The sequence below is a fragment of the Barbus barbus genome (assembly GCF_936440315.1).
Source record: "Barbus barbus genome assembly, chromosome: 45".
Lineage (NCBI taxonomy): Eukaryota > Metazoa > Chordata > Actinopteri > Cypriniformes > Cyprinidae > Barbus > Barbus barbus.
In genome coordinates, this window is record NC_136723.1 from 23,220,538 (window position 1) to 23,238,369 (window position 17,832).

Genomic DNA, 17,832 nt, shown 5'->3' on the forward strand with positions numbered 1-17,832 from the left:
TTTTGACATGAAAGAAAAATCGATAATTTTGACCCATACAATGTATGTTTGGCTATTGCTACAAATAGGCTACCCATGCTACTTAAGACTGGTTTTGTGGTCCAGGGTCACATATATATTAAAGTAGTTGATTCTTACCGAACCATATATATAACTTGATCATTCATTACCATAGTAGGCTAGCTACATATTATGAACCAAGGTAATACCATTTTACATAATTACTGTAGGCCTACCGTATAAAAGTTTTTGTGCATCTTATACTGCAATTTTGTTCCTAAAAGAAACAAAAATATAGATAAATTAAGGCTTAATATTTCAGTTTCTGGAAGACTTCAGGAAGAATCATGGATGAGGACAGATTTTGTGATCTTTAAACTCTTGGAACGATCTATTTTGTCCTTATATTTAGTATTTTATATGCCTTTATAGAAGTTTGTGTACATTTATAAACTAATTTAACAACATATGCAATCAAAAACCTATTTATTAAGACGTTTTATATGCACAAGACTGTATGCTTTAACAAGTATAATCATAACTTTTCCTTAATGATGTAAACAGCCATTGTTGATTCAGCTGGCCAGAGTACTGGACAACCTGTGCAAACAACTGTCTGTACCATGCATTTACACCACAGTTTCTGCTGAACACAAACCGTTTTTAGTGACTCAGCACTCAAAAGTACACACAGTTGTGAAATAAATAGCTGTTTTCTCATATCTTATCAGCTTTCAGAGGCAGCTGGTCATTCAGATAAAGCCTTGTGTGTTTATTAGCAATATCACTCTGTCAGCAGAACAGCATTTAGTTCAGTATACAGTTGATATAAAAACCACCACATGGGTTTTGACAGTCTTTTTATTGATAATACTGATAACATCTTAATACATTTCCTATAGCACACATAGAGAGAAAAAGAGGGAGAGCACTTTGGAAGAAAATATATGAATATTAATGAGAAGAATCAGCAGAAACAAAGATTTCATAATGATCTAATTTCTGAATAAAATTCACATCATCCCATTGCAGGATTTGAGATTATATACAAAAAAACAACAACAACAAAAAAACAACTTCTGCAAAGTTGGAAGGCTGATCTTCAGAGAAATGTGAAGCCATTAGACTTAAGCCAAAGATTACAAAAGACATTGGGAGAAAATGTGAATACTACAAATCGCAAATTGGCTTGATGTTGTAAGTGCAGCAATGCGTCACCACTAGAGAAACACAACACTGATTCACTCATACTGTATGTGTAACACACTCAGAGACACACCAGCTTCCCATTAGTGGCCTGATTCGATTCGATTACATCACTTCAACTGTTTCAACCTACAGGCCATTGTGTTTGGAGAAGAACTCAACAATAACAGATTTATATACAATTAGGTTTCATTAACACAATTTGTTAGTGCATTAAAATCGTGTTTCTCTTTTTAAGCAGAAAAGTGAGTGAATTCTTGGAGACCTTATAATGTTACGCCTCCTAAAGGATTAGACAGCATTTGAGTGAAGCACAATGAAGGTCGTTGATTAAATCACAATGAACAGACATAATTCGAGGTCCCTTTTGTAGACTGGCAGCCAAAGCATGATCCATTCCGTAATTAAAACACAAGCATTACATGACCTATTGTGACCGCGGTAAACGCTGCGACTGACCCAAGCTAATAAACGCATTATTTCACATTATCTATGGGTGCAACCAACACTTAAACAACAACAAATGCCTTTACAAAAGCATGCCGTACAATCAGAATAGGTGTTTTACCATGATAGTCATCGTCATTATCATCATTTTTAGACAAAAATAGTTATATGCACTTACAAAGCTCAGAAAATAGATAAAATCACCAGCATTCAGTATAAAATTAACAGAATGAAACAAAAAAAGTCACCCAAATGTGTTATTGTGAAGTTGAAGTTCATGCAAATAGTTTCCACTTATAAGATAAGTTAACACTATGCAGCAGTAGTTTTTACAAGATATCTATTTGTTGAGCGGTATTATTTTCAATTAATAACACCGGTTCGTCGACATGCGGACTGCTGTTTGGGGCGGATGTTGTATTTGTCACCATTTACATAGAGTTTGAAACTCTCATTAAAGTGAACATAAAAGTCACATTTCAGAGTAAAACTCGAGGAATAGTTCACCTAAAAATTAATTGTTTTTGAAAATGGTCTCTCCCTCAGGCCATCCAAGATGTAGATGAGTTTGTTTTATTATTGGAATAGATTTGGAGAAATTTAGCATTACATATCTTGCTCATCAATGGATGCTCTGCAGTGAATGGGTGCCGTCAGAATGAGAGTCCAAACAGCTGATAAAAACATCACAATCCACACCACTCCAGTCCATCAGTTAATGTCTTGTGAAACAAAAAGCTGTGCATTTATAAGAAACAAATCCATCAAGACATTTTAATTTATACATTTTTTAACTTTAATCTATTGCTTCTGGCTAAAAGACAAGTCCATAATGTATAATAACGCTTCCTCCAGTGATCCATTCCTCTGTTGTCCTCTCGCATCAAAATCCACCGACATATTTGTTTAGAATGGTTTTCACTTGTAAATGGTACTTGACTTGTGCATATTTCACTCCTGATTCAGACTAAATGACTTTTTCACTGGAGAAAACAATATTACGGATTGCTGGAAACAAGGGTAGTTGGATAGATGGATTTGTTAACTGATAGACTGGAATGATGAATTACTTGTGGATTATTGATATGTGTTTATCAGCTGTTTGGACTCTCATTCTGACGGTACCCATCCACTGCAGAGGACCAATTGGTGAGCAAGTTGTGATGCTAAATTCTTCAAATCTGTTCTGATGAAGAAACAAGCTCATCTACATCTTGGATGGCCTGAGGGTGAGTACATTTTCAGCAAAAGTAAATTTTTGGGTGAACTATTCCTTTAAAATCAACAAAAAACACACTGAGCAGCCTCAACAAAAGTCATGTGACTTCAGGTAGCGGCCCACATTCAGTAGGAGAGAAATATTTTGACAGGATGTCAAAAACGAACAGTTGTCAGGAAGCCCCCTAGTCAATCCACATAAGACTGTCTTCCAGTTCTGCTAGACAGATAGACAACGCTTAGAAAAACATCCTTACAAACCCGCCGGAAATTCTCGCTCTGTGCGTTATGGCTTTCAACACTTTAATATAGTGACGATGCTTTCACATTCAGGATATCAGTGCCATTGTATTGTAAAACCACACACACGTACACGCACACACACTCACACGCTTAAAAAAACACAAAAGAACAAAACTGCCTTAATTACACCACATAAATTATATAGAAAAATTTCCTGCGTGTACAGAACAAAAAGAAAACAAAGAATGATAGCTGTAGGTGCCTGAGTCGAGGTGATCACAATGTTCCTGTGATGAAGGTAGAAACACGTTAAAATTCACAGGTTTCTGATCACCGTGGGATCCAGAATAGCTATTTGAATCTCAAACACACTTCGCCAGCAAACAGCAGTAAATTAGCTGCTGCTTTACAATAAAGGCCCTTAAAAACAACATGCTGTACTCTCTCCAAACATCCTACAAGATCCCTTGAGAAAAAGAAGACAAGCTTAAACAGACATTCCTAGTCTCACAGACCACCAAAACTCACATAAAACCAGATCAGCATTGATTGTCAATAAGGACACATCAGCTGCTGGTCATCAAGGGCCAATACATGAGATTATTCTTCGATTTAGAGACAAACAGCTCTTTTTGAAGGAAATTCAACTTGGTAACCTGCAGATACATACGAGGCGAATCTCAATGATGTGATGATGTCAGCTGCCTCCAAGAGATCTGATTGGTGACCTGATAATACGAACACTGATCACGGTGACAGAACATCTGCTCGCCACCATATTCGTGAGAATATTGACTATGAGTTTTGAATCTTAAAATCATGTGCGCGCTGCTGCTTTTTTATTTTTAACAGCGAGCCGTGAACTTTAACATATACAGCGCTGGCAAAAAAGATTACTTGAACACCAAAAACAAAAATCCATGCTTAAAAAAAGAGAAAAAAATAAGTGTTTTAAAACAAAACATCAGTAATTTGACCATCAAATATACAATCTCAAGAACAACAGCAATACTTAGAATCCCGACGGATGTAATAATCATTTATAATCAATAGTAGTAACAATAAATACAATAATAATTATATTTTTATTAAAACATTGTATTTGGGAGTACCTGGGCACAGGGGGCATAAGGCCAGTGAAGACGAGCGCAAAGGACCGTGGTTAAGAAGGCAATCGTGCGGGTTATTAGAAATCTAGATGGGAGCCTGGAGTCTATGATCGCTCTCGATGATTAATATATGCGGTGCTGCTCTTGCGTCGGTGGTGAGACTTGGCATAAAGACGTTCGGTCGGTCAGTCGGGAGCGTGCTGGATGGAGTCGGAGGTGAGGGTGGTTCTGGACGCTGTGTTGAGAGCAGCCCAGCAGGTAGAGAGAGAACTGTCGGTTTGCATGCAGGGGAGGACGGCTGTGTCCAGCGTTGGAAGGCTGGAGGGTTCGGAGCGTTCCGACGCTGGACCTCTGCTGCCGTCCTATCAGTCCTCCCTGTCCTTCACCTCCGTGAAGGGCACTCGCATCTAATGTATCGGTTGAAGGGCCGCTCTGAAATACAAAACACAGAAACGCTGTTTTTAAATCAGCTCTCACTGAATGTTCTAAATATATATAAAATAAAATATACTTATATTTAAAAATCTAAAAAAACTCTAAAAGAACTATTTAAACATTAGTTTTTGTTTTTATGAATGTTTATTAATTATATAAATTCTTATATAATACAAATTTATTTCAATAATTTATTTTAATTAATATAAATGACCTTATACAAGGATTTTTGGTATAAAATTATAATACTGTTTAAAAGTTTGAGGACAGTAAGTTAAACTTATCAGGACAGTTAAACTAAATTCAAATGAGAAATGTTGCCTTGACAATAAGCTGAGATAAAATAAGTTTATGTTTTTTATATTTTATTTTATTTCGGTTCATGTGTATTTTATTTCAGGTAACAAAAATGTTTTTTATGGTTTCCGTTTCAGTTAACTATAATAACCCTGCTTATGCTTTCCAAGGTCGATCTGTTTCATAAATACACATCTTATGAAATATTATAAATTAAAATAAATGTTTTCTATTTCATTATATTTTAAAATATAATTTATTCCTGTATGGCAAAGGTGAATTGTAACATTATTTAGTAAATGTCTAATGCGTCTTTGCTGAATAAGAAAAAAAAACTATTTATCTTGATGAAATCTTAATGATTATAATGTATATTTTATATAATGTGTGTATTTAACTATGTGCAATCTTGATACTGATTTACACTTTCTGAAGAAAATGTGCATCAGTACTCTCATTCACAATGCCAGGGTGTTACTGCAAGTCAAAAGAGCCCACCCTTAAGTTTCTGTCTAAATCTGTCCAGAATCCATTTTGACAACTACCAAAACAATCAAGCTCTACTGTAAAACAGATCTGAATCCACACCAAAAGCTCCAGTGTGAAAACAAAAACTGTACAAATCCAAAGCGTCACCTTCACTGGAGAGGGGCAGCCGGCGCACCGGAGCAGTGGAAATGAACGTTCTGCCATTTGGAGTCCCGGCGGTGCCACATGCGAGTCTCCTCCGACTGGCTGCTGCGCGGCCGGCCCTGTCCATCCACAAACTGAGTGAGGCGGATGTAGGCGATGCAGGCGGCGTCTTCTCCAATCAGGTGCACGTGAGGGTTCAGGATGGTGGTGTGGATGGGCTTGCTGTTCTTAGAAAGCACTGCGGAGAAACACACACGGAGAAAGATCATGTGCATGGTGCTGCTGGCATTTTCTGTGATTTATAAGACACATAAATGATTTAGTGTTTTTTGCTTGAACACATTTACAGTTCTCAAAGTAGAATCTATGGAAGTCCATTCCCTCAACCAGGTTCCCCAAAGCCTCGGGTTCAAAGGATGTCAATCCAGGGTCGCAGATTTTCCTGTTACAACGATGCCATTGTGTATTATTATTCAGGGATAGTTACATTCATCTTACTCTTAATTAAACTGATGCTCCATTATGTGAGCAGAACTGACTGTAGAAGAAGACAGTTTACACCAGGGATCCTCAAATCTGGCCCACTCCTGCAGAGTTTAGCTCTAGCCCTAATCAAACACACCTGAGCTGCTAATCAGAGTCTTCAAGATCATTAGAGAATCTCAGGTAGGTGAGTTTGATCAGGGTTGGAGCTAAACTCTGCAGCAGATTGGCCCTCCAGGGAAAGATTTGAGGAACCCTGGTTTACACTAATGGCCACTATAGTTTTCTTATATTTGTACAATATAGTATGTGTTGGGCCAAAGTGGTTCGTATCTGAAAGAAAGCATAACATAGCATTGTGTCTGTAACATACGCATAGGCGTCAAAGTCCCCATTATTGATGGCTTCTATCAGCTGCTCCGTGATCTTGATAATTTCCTGTTTGCGTGCTGCAGGAGAAAACATGGACACAGGTGAATACACACATACAGTTCATGCCAAGTAGTCCCACCTTAGTTTCATATTTTTATTTTCACTCAAAATTATGATTATTTAAAAAAAAAAAAAAAGTAAATCATTTTTACTTCAGATTTTGGAATATTTTAATCTTTACATTAAAAGACGTGAATTAAAGACCCAATAAATTCAAACTGCTTAAAATTGACAAAAAAATAAATAAATATATTAATAAAATAAAAATGGACAATATATCACAGCCTTTATTAATCTGTTCATTTTTTATTTTAATTATATAATTACATAAATAATAATATAATTTATTATATAAATAAATCTTTTATGCTGTATTTATTTGATCAAAAATACAGTAAAATTGTAATGTTGTGAAATATTATTAAAATTTAAAATAACTGTAATCTATTTTAAAGCATTGCCAAATTTATTCCTGACGCAAAGCTGAATTTTCAGCATCATTACTCCAGTTTTCAGTGTCACACGATCCTTCAGAAATCATTCGAATATGCTGATTTGCTGCTCCAGAAACATTTCTTAATATTATCAAGTTGTGCTGCATTAAATTTTTGTGCAAGTCATGACATCTTTTTTTCAGGATTCTTTGATAGACAAAGTTCAATGCATTTAATGCATAAAAGGATTAATTTCCTTTAAAATCTTATTAATAACAAACAGCAGTTTTTAGCAGTAGTGCATGTTCCGCCCCAGCTTCCTGTCTCAACAGGAAATACATCAGCACAGGAAAGATAACTGTGCATTGATGGATTCTTTAAAACTATAGACTGACAGAGTCAAAGCTAGGCTAACTGTTCCTCTTTGCTGTACATGACATGAACAGACAGATGTTAACCTTAACCAAGAGTTAACGCTCTGAAACACAGGCAGAGGTCAGAAAGGTCACACCCTCCTGACTCCAGACCTGAGAGATTGAGAGAGATCTAACACACACCTTCTCTGCTGTGGACTTACCTAGTTTCTCAGGCATGATCTTCAGTCTACACCTTCATCCATTCCTCCTCAATGCTCTGACTAAACTCTCTCTCCTGATGAAGTTTGTACGCTCACACATGCACAGACTCACAAAAACACTCCGTCTTCATCTAATCAACATCTCCACCACTTTCCTCCTCCTCCTCCTCGTCTTCTGTCTTTTCCTTGTTAACTGCATGGAGCTATTCCTGGATCCTTAGATACGGCTTACTTCTCGTTTCCTCACCCTCTCTCACTCCCTCCCTTCACGGCTTCCTGCTCCACTTTAGAGGAGCTTAGTGGCCCCGACACGTCCTTCAGTTTCTCCTTGTCAATCTGGCACCGCAGGCCTGATCTAAAGTCTCTGACTGTGGCTTCAGCTTTGATAAACGCCCCGCTTCCTTCAAGCGGATATGTATGGAAGTGCATCACAGTTCTGTCACAAACCAGACTCCATAAATGTCAGATACTTAAATGCTGCGTTTTTATCAGGGAAAACTGCTTCCTGCTACTTCCGAATGTCATATGTTGGTTACAGGGTTGATGGGAATTCAGCTGCAGACTGTTAAGGGCCTGATATACTCATAAAGAAGTTCTTTTTCATCCCTCGCTTAGCAGGTAAAAAGATGTTTGATATAACCGAGCAGCGGTATACTGTCCGAAGCCACACACACTGCTGGGAATGGCGTTTAAATGAATATGAATATGCTGCGCACTCTCCTCTCAATAACAAAATAAACAACAAAAATGACAAGGATTTGATCAAAGCGATGTGGATATGTTTGTACAAGATCTGCAATTTGCCAGTCTAGTCACATCATGTTTATTTATATAGCCCTTTATACGAGTGGTCAGCTGATATATCGGCCGATATTTGGAATTTTTAATTATCGGCATGGGCAAAAAAGTTTTCTGTTTGGAGATGTGTCCAAAGCAAACTTTTATTTTAACATTAATGGGACTTTTAATTTGACAGCACTGAGAATGTCAGCATCTGAGTCCCTTTTAAGGCAAGTCGTGTCCCGCAGCGGCCATCTTTGAAAAAGATGTTCGCCAAGCTTACGATTAAATTTTATATTTGAAATCACCAATGAAATCTGACAACAACAGTTTCATAAATGTTGTTTATTTTGTTAAATAGCGTTAAAAAAGCTTAAAAGCTTTCAGGGTAGATCAGCCATTCTTTATACAAAGAATTGTAGCGTTTCTTTTTCTATTGTTAGTATTAATAGCAGTAGTCATCTAAACATGAAAATTGATCAAAATACATCTGTAAAATAAATTTCTATTTAATCATTTTCAAATGATGTAAAATAAATTTCATTTCAGCAGTTATGCGTGTGCTTTTAATATATTTAAATTACATTTTTACAGTGCATAGGACTTTTATTTTGACAGCAGTAAGAACGTCAGCGCCGGTCAGTTCCTATTCAGAGTTCCAAATAATGTAAAATAAATATAAATTTGATTTGCGCAATTATGCATGTGCTTTTCCAATCTTTAAATTAAATAGTGATATTATTTATTTCGGTTTCATATCGGCCACCCTGCTCTCTAAGATATCGGCATATGCATCAGCAATCAAAAAATCCTTATCCGTCGACCAATGCTACATACAACAGTATCTGTAAAGCAGCTTTACAGAATTAAACATGAAAACAGCAGTGTCAGTGCCACTTTAAATTAGCACTGCACAATTACAATTTCTACTATGAAGCAGCTCAACAGGGTTCAATTTTTAAATTGCATATGACCTCAACGGACTGAACAGAAGAAATGAACCAGAGAAGATTTCCACGTCACAGAAGGCGGAGCCACAAAGCCACACTAACATATTACATAATAGCCATGGACCAGTGGTAGTTGTAAACCGTTTACCAGCCAGAGCAAGATGTTTTGAATTTCCAGACAACTCCATACAAACTGCTTGAAATGATGCTACACCAGTTCATTTTTCAATTCTGTATGAAATATATTGGGGCCTTTAAAGTGCAATGTGGACTTGACCTTATGCTATAAGCACAAACACTATAATACTCACTCTGCGCTGACACAGCAGGGGGCGGGGGTGGGGGTGGGGAGGTTTGGGGAGGGGGGACTGAGGTTCGAGAGAAAGGCGACTCCGTCTGAGTTTGTGGGACAGGTGCACGGCCCACACTGCTCACCAGATCTGTGAACCGGGCTGAGTGGGTTGGGAAAGGGAGGAATGCATTGACCCACCATGAGAGACAGAGACAACATGTGAAGAGATGAAAAGGCAGCAACATCAGACAAATAACAAGATGCATGGGGCAGTTGTTTCTGACTGAACAGGATATGCATCAATAACAAGGGGCAACGGTCAACACTTGGGCCAACAGACAGTACACGAACAGGGTCCAACATTAAAAGTGCATGTTTTCTCTGTTAAACACCTAAGGAAATATTATACTGTTATACTGTATATCATGTACATTCACATTATAATTTTAACAGTGGCCAAGAAAAGGTTTTAATAGACATGGGGTTGACATATTAGTATCATACATTATGACTACCTGAATACTTTTCAAATTATTTGAATAAATCTTAATAATTCGCTTTATCTTAACAACTAACTTAATAACCCGGTTACTGGAAACTGACAGCTTAAAAAGTTCTTTATTAATAAATGACTTTATTTAGTACTTAATCAATTGAATATTATTTTATAATTATTTAATATATATTATTATATTTACTATTTAATATTACTAACAATTAGAATAATTATTATCAAGTTAAATTATTTAATAAGTTAATACATTTAAATACTAGATTACTAATCAAATCATTAAAAAAATAATAATTATTACAAAGTAATTACTTTAATGACAAACCATATTTCAAGACATTATTAAATAATTTTAGTTAAAACTTAAATGTAGATTATGAATTTAAAACTGAATTATGAAATTAATAAGTCGATTAAAGTATATTAATAATTATTACTTATTAAATTAAGTTACATTAATACTGTAAAGTATAAAAAAATATTCTATAAAATATATATTATTCAATATAAAATTAATTAAAACAGATTATTATTATTATTATTATTAAAATTAACAATTACAAACTAATGAAAAAAACACTAGCAAATTACCTTATTAAATTACTTTGTTTAATACTTAATTGAACTAATTTAAGATTAAATTAATAATTATTTTTAAAATATTATTATTAATTATAAAAAATATTCTAATGAATTAAAATGGATAACTATTATAAAAATTATTATTAAATAACTAAGTTAACTAATAATTATTCATTTATTATTAAAGAATGAATTACTTGAATGACAAAAAACCCAATAAAACTACATAATGCGCTATAGCCAAAAACAATCATGGAGCCTGTGCATGAGCGTCTGTGCTTAGGTCTGCAGGGGGCGCTATACTCACTCTGCATGATGGGGGTCTGTGGAGGGGATTGTGTAGAGCGGGCAGCTGCTTCACTATCAGGTATGGCCGAGGGTCCTGAGCCCCTACGGGCGCAGCCCAGGATGTCGGTCAGCTTGGTGGCTGTTTACACATGAGGGTATTGATGACCGATGGACGGTGGGAGCAAGATGACAGAAACTCATCCAAACTCATGCGTCTCTAAGGAGTGTGTGTGTGTGCATGCCATTCCACTTGCCATTCTTTTTAGATTAGCTTGTTAGCTTTTTTTATATAATTTGCATCAAGAAGAGCAAAACTCATAAGAAGCTGGTTATTTTTGAGGGATTTGCTTTAGTTAGATACTGTGCAAACCAGCCAGGCCAAACCAAACGAGTGCAGACCAGACTTACAGAAGATGGCGGGGCCGGAGCCCAGAGGTGATTGGCTGACTTCAGAGTGGGCTTTAACTGAACTGCTATCTAGGCTTTTCCCTATTGAGCAGGAAGGAAAAGGTGGGAAGAGATTGGAAAGATGAGACTGAGAAAAGAGGATGTGCAAAGATGGAACGCGGCACACCATTTAACCTACTATTGAGGCTGAGCCATTTACATGGAAGGTGACAAATCGTCCCTCCCACTTCTGAACACGACATTTACACACAACGAAAAATAGTGCAAGGCGAACCCGTGTGAACAAAACAAACATACGCAAAGCCTTAGCCCACATGTCTCACATTTCCAGTGTTCCTACAGATACAAATACACCGAAAGTGTCCTGAAACACCCAGCATCCCAGAAGAGCAGGATGGCAGAGAGCAGAATTAAGCCAACACTTCTTACGAAACTTACAAACTCAGAGGAAATCAAAAGGCCACAACAATGTCACAACAGTAGCAGACGCAAAATACATTTCGGTACAATTAAAAGCTTCAGATTTTTCATTTATGGATAGTTCAGGCTTCAAAAAATGATTTATCAAAGTTCAAAGACGAGGCAATGTGTGAGTGCAGTAAATAGTGTACTTTAAAGTTACATGTAAAAATACATTTAATTTTTATTATATAACAATTGAAAATAATACAAATATTTATTTAATAATAAATAAAATTAATAATAAAATATTTTATTATTTTAAATTAAATAAATTATATATATATAAATATATAAAAATAAGTTATATATATATATAAATATATAAAAATAAGTATGCTCTTATATTGTGGAATATTATTACAATTTATTTGCAGTTTCCTATTTGAATATATACTTTATTCCTGTCATGAAAAGCTGAATTTGCAGCATCAGTGTCGCATGATCCTTCAGAAATCAATCTAATATGCTGATCTACTGCTCAAAAACATTTCTTATAATTATCAATGCTGAAAACTTATTTATATTTAAAAACTTTAAAATATTTCTTGTGGAAACTGAATTCTGTGATGAATAGAAAGTTCAAAATAACTAATCCTTTGTAATCTAAATTATTTTTCAGTCACTTTTGATCAATTTAATGCATCCTTGCTGAATAAAAGCATTCATTTCTTTTAAAAAGATGTTACTGACCTCAAACATTTGAACAATACTGTATTTCTGAGTGAAACAGGAGGTTGAAAAAAAAAAAAAAAAATATATATATATATATATATATATATATATATATATATATATATATATATATATATATATACTTAATTGTATCAGGAACTGACTGGACTGTGAAAAGTGTCTTTATAGAGCTGGGTGATGTTTTCAGAAATGGAAAGTTCTTGGTAAAATCATATTGTTTTAATGAAATGCAACAAAAACAGATGCCTCTCACCTTTGACGTCTTCATCCTCAATGGTGGTGTTGCTGCTGTCTGAAGATTCCTGCAGGACAGACCAAATCAATCAGTGTCCGTCCTCACACCTTCACTCACACACACACCACCAAAACATTTACTCAACAAACAGCAACTAACTCCAATAAAGCACAACCAGTACTACCACTGATACGAATGGAATAATCATCACCACAATTACAGTCATACACATTACACTTGTAGTGAACGACTCTGCCAGCAGCAGTGTAGACCGTGGAGAAAGTTTAATCTCAGGCCCAGCCACCTGGTGAGGCTGTAACACAGGCATTCAATGAAACCCAGCTCTTGTGTTGTGCAGCTCCACGTCTCTTTCCCAGATGGCAGCATTGAGAACCTCCTCTGCATATGCATGTAACCACCCACCCACCCACCCACACACACACACACACACACACACCCACCCACACAAACACACACACACACACGCATTTAATAGCTCGTATTTAGTTTCTGACGCATTACAAATGCAAATGACCGAGCCCCCATCTGCTCGTATTTCTCTCGACGGGTTCCCGTGGGTGAGTTTTCGGCCCACCGCAGGCACCTTGAGGGTCTGAGCCGCAGGCAAACGGACTGTCAGACTTCAGCCAGCTGTGGCCATGCATATGGGACGGGTGGCCAGAGATCGACGGAGAGGAGCATTATGGAGAGAGGATAGGACACTTTTTTGGTAAAAATGAGAACGTGTGATTGGATGAGTCTGGGCTACGGGTTAACAGCCATCTTATTTTAGTATCATTAAATACTACTAATGTTTTTCTTAATATTTTGAATCAGTTTTTATTTTTATATTTTCTGCTTTTATTTTAATTTCAGTAAATTGTTTTGTTTCTGTCATTTTTAGTAGGCTTTTTAAAATATATATGTCTAAATGTTTTTTATTGATTTTTATTTCAGTTTTAGTTATTTAGGTACAGTAAACTAAAACGAGAAACGCTGCCTTGATAAGCTGAAATATATTTTTTTATATTTTATTTTATTTCAAGTAACAAAAATATTTTGTGTTTTTTTTTATTTTAGTTTCATTTTAAGTTTTAGTTAATTATAATAACCTTTTGCTATATGTAATAATTTTATTTAGCAATGACAATAGAAAAATAAAATTTTTTAATTAATAATGACTCTTAATCACACCCTTGAAGTCAACATAAATAATAAAAATCGAACTATTTGATGGAATTAAAACAACTTTCCTTTTTGGCAGACTTCATGATCAGATGCTTTTATGAAAATAAAATTACATTGCATTTAGGGTAGACATTTCTTTACCATTTTATTTTTCTCAGACAAGCTACGGTTAGTTTCAAACACAACTGAATGAAAATCATCCAAAAAATATGTTGTTGTTTTTTTATCATGTTATGACATAATTCAACAATTTCTTTAAAAGAAAGCAGCAGATAAAATGCTTTGCAATGTATATAAATGAATAATTAAATTATTTTATAATTTTTTTATTATTAATTATTATTTTAGAATAGCTTTGATGAGCATAAAAGACTTAAAAACAAACAAATAAAAAAAAATCTTACCAACCTCAAACTTTTGAAAAGTAAAGTAATTAAAAAAATAAAAATCCCATGTTGAAGTTAAACTATAATTTCTGCTTAAAACCATGTGTGCATTGACTAACACGAGACAAATGAACACTCTTTAATTGTTTTACCTGAAACAATTAACACTGAACACCGTACTAAACACCGCACTCTTACCAGAACACTTTCCCATCATAATGGGACTGCACGCTCACTCACAAGCCCAAAACAACACCCTCGCTCGCACCACAGAATAAAGAGACTGGCAACAGACGACAGAAGCAGAGCGGAGGAGAGGAAGGTGGAGGATGAAAGAGAAGAGGATGGGGAGGGAGATGTACCTTGATCCCATCCACTGGGTTATAGATAACAGTGGTCTGAGGCTCCTAAAGAGAAAGAGAGAGAGAAGAGGAAGAGGAGACGACAGCGAGAGAGAGAGGAAAAAAAGAGGAGCAAAATGAGATGGAGGTGAGAGATGGCAAGAATAAAACAAGTGTTAGCAAAAAAAGACGACAAAGATGGAGAGAGTGCAGTCTCAGTTAGAGCAAGAGAGAGAGGAAGAGGAAGTGGATGGAGGTTATTAGTCGCTCTGGTTAAAGGCAGAAGACAGCTGAAGGTCAAAGCCCAACATCTGAAGCCAGTCCAGAGACACGAACGCATCTAATCCCAGAAAAAAACACTGCAAATATTCAACTTTTTAAGAACTTTTGAATACTAAGCGCTTTCATTTAAAAACAAAAAGCATAGAAAAGCTATTGTTTCAGGGTAAAATAAGCTTGAAGGACTGAAATGTGCTTAACAAAATGTGATTATCTCCATCAGAATATCAAAAAAATCGTTGCCTTTTATCCCAACAATGATACTTTTTAAGCTTTTCAGGAGAAGTTTTACTCATTAAACAATATCAAATGTTGAAAACCTGCAGCTGAAACATCTATAATGGTCCAAAAATGTAACTGGACACTCAAGTCACACTTAAAAATACGTCTGAATACCATTGCATTAGATCAGGGTTTCCCAAATCGGGCTTCATGAGGGAGCTTTTTGAGCGGATGAAAGGATAATCAGTTGAATCACAAAAATGTCAAATTAAAACAATTTGAAAAATAATGCTAAAAAAGCTATAATATATTATAATAATTCAATATAATAATTTGTTTACCTGCATATCATGTGACTATTTATTGACTTTTTGAGTTTGTTTTTTTAAATTGAAAGTTTGAGTTATTTATTGAGTTATTGAAATATTATCTTGAAATGTCAAGGTAGATATCAAGTAAATATTTTAGATCAGCTGGTAAATAGTTTGGGAATCCCTGCATTAAAGTAAAGTAAAGCAAAAAATTTAATAATTTAAAAAAATCAGCACAAGCACAGTTTAAGCAAAATGTTTTATGAAAAAAAAAAAACACCTTAAGTTTGAAATGATGTTTTCAGATGCCATTTTCTTTTTATATTTTGCAGACATTTTTAAATGTGACTCGAGATGCCAAATGCTTTTTGGGTCACTGTATCTGTCAAAAAACAATGCAATTGTGAGGCTCTGAATAGTAAAAAAATTCTGTATCTGTATTTTATTCGATGATATTGTACTGAATACATCACACTGGATTTATTAAAATAACAGAAATAATGAAACTAAATGTCTATACATCAGATTTTTCAGAATTAGGTTAGATAAAAAGAAGCAAAAATGCACAGAGACATACACACCAACACATATATTTAATGAAACATTATAACGGTCATAACGAGAGTCAAAAATAATTGAAACACAAAGAGTCAACATCTTAGTTTGGTTGTTCTGCCATCGATCCAAACAATGAAAAACACAACGTTCATGCAGAAAACATGAAGCTAACTGACGCTCGAAGCATCAAAATTCTCCAAATCTGGATTATAAAACTCTTCGATCATAACATTAACATTGTTTTGATGACAAAGATGAAGATGCGCTTGGATTGAAGTCTGTGACAGACACACAGCATCTACGACAGGTGGCCTGAGACGCGGCAGACGCTGACACAGACAGACATGTGTGAGACAGGAGAAGGAAGCCAAAGCGACAGACGAGTCGGACGAGAGAGAACAGAGAGGAACAAGGAGGTAAATACCAGAGCAGGAGAAGGGACGTTTCCTTTGGGACTGGTGACTATGCTGTTTTTGGCACTGTTTGACTGTGGCTGTGCAGAACACAAAACAGTGTTAAAGGGTGTCAGTGGGTGTTTACAGGCGAGAAAAGAGAGAGATACAGAGAGAGAGAGCAGGGTGATAATGTGAGGAGTGTGTTTTATGTTGGAGCTCAACACTGGTTTAAAAACACAAGACTGATGGTCTTGACACATCATTTGTTCAAATCCATTCGGGTGAATCTCATGAACCTGTGAAGTACATTTCCATGTCAACATCACATTTCACCACAGAATTAAGAAGAAGAGATTTTTTTGGCACCATTCAAATTATTTGCTTTTTTGACAGTAATTTTATGACAATTTAGCACATATCCCAAAATATTTCTGATCTTATGTATCTGGATTTTTTCAGTTTTTAAATAATTTATTAATTTAATGATTCATATTATTAAGTAACTGATTAATTAATTATTCATTTACAACAGATGGAACAACAGACAGATAAAACAATAGATAAAAATATTTTTGATAATTTATGTAATAATTAATATTGTTAAGTAACTGGATTCACTAATTATTCATTTTACAACAGAAAACAACAGATGAAACAACAGACAGATAAAATTACTTTTTTATTATTTATTTAATAATTAATATAGTTAAGTAACTGATTCATTAATTATTCATTTTAATAATTGAACAACAGATAGACAGAACAAATATATGGAAAGACAGAACAACAAACAGATGAAATGATAGATATTAATAATGTTTAATAAATAATTAAATGCATTTATTAATTATTAATATAATAATATTGTTAATTAAGTGACAGATGCATTTATTGTTTATTTTAATACATTTTTTGTTATTTTTAAATTTAATTTCTCAAAAAATATTTGCAAATTATATGGATGCTGTAAAAAATAATTAATTATCATGGTGTATAAATACTTCATAAATACTACATTGCATTATAGTATTGATTAGTTGTTGGGTTTTTTGTGGGGTTTTTTTGCATTAACATAACTGAAAAATATTTCGGGAAAATGTGCATAATTGCTATGAAAATATTTTTACAATGCAATAATATATTGTTGGTTGTCTTCATTTCTTTAAACAATGCAACAACTTCTTTATGTTTTTTTGACATGAAATGCGACCTGGGCAAGTTATTTATTTTTTGAGATTCAATCTTTTAATGTGTAACATTTTAGAAATAAGCACTGCACTGCTGGAAAATCCAGTTAAAACCAGTTTCTGATAGCTGGTTTTACATGGTTTCTCTGTGGTCCAGGCTAGTCACTTGCTGGTCCAGATGGTTAGTATAAAGTTGACTTGGTAGGTTGTGTTGAGCTTGTTCACCCTAGAACAGCAAAAACACTGCTTT

General features: G+C 34.9%; 1 protein-coding gene across 2 annotated transcripts in view; it reads right to left on the reverse strand.

Annotated features, from left to right (window-relative positions):
• Nucleotides 1–844: 844 nt before the first annotated feature.
• Nucleotides 845–17,832, reverse strand: part of camk2b2 (calcium/calmodulin-dependent protein kinase (CaM kinase) II beta 2) — a 68,652-nt gene continuing 51,664 nt past the window's right edge. The window contains exons 15-20 of one of the 2 annotated variants that reach the window (XM_079408499.1): nt 16,425–16,493; nt 12,734–12,782; nt 6,445–6,520; nt 5,936–6,030; nt 5,592–5,826; nt 845–4,655 (exon numbers count right to left, since the gene is read on the reverse strand). In XM_079408499.1, coding sequence (XP_079264625.1) covers nt 5,594–5,826; nt 5,936–6,030; nt 6,445–6,520; nt 12,734–12,782; nt 16,425–16,493 — 522 coding nt within the window. In that variant the 3' untranslated portion in view covers nt 845–4,655; nt 5,592–5,593. The remainder of the gene's footprint in view (nt 4,656–5,591; nt 5,827–5,935; nt 6,031–6,444; nt 6,521–12,733; nt 12,783–16,424; nt 16,494–17,832) is intronic. The other variant, XM_079408498.1, reaches the window with a different exon arrangement.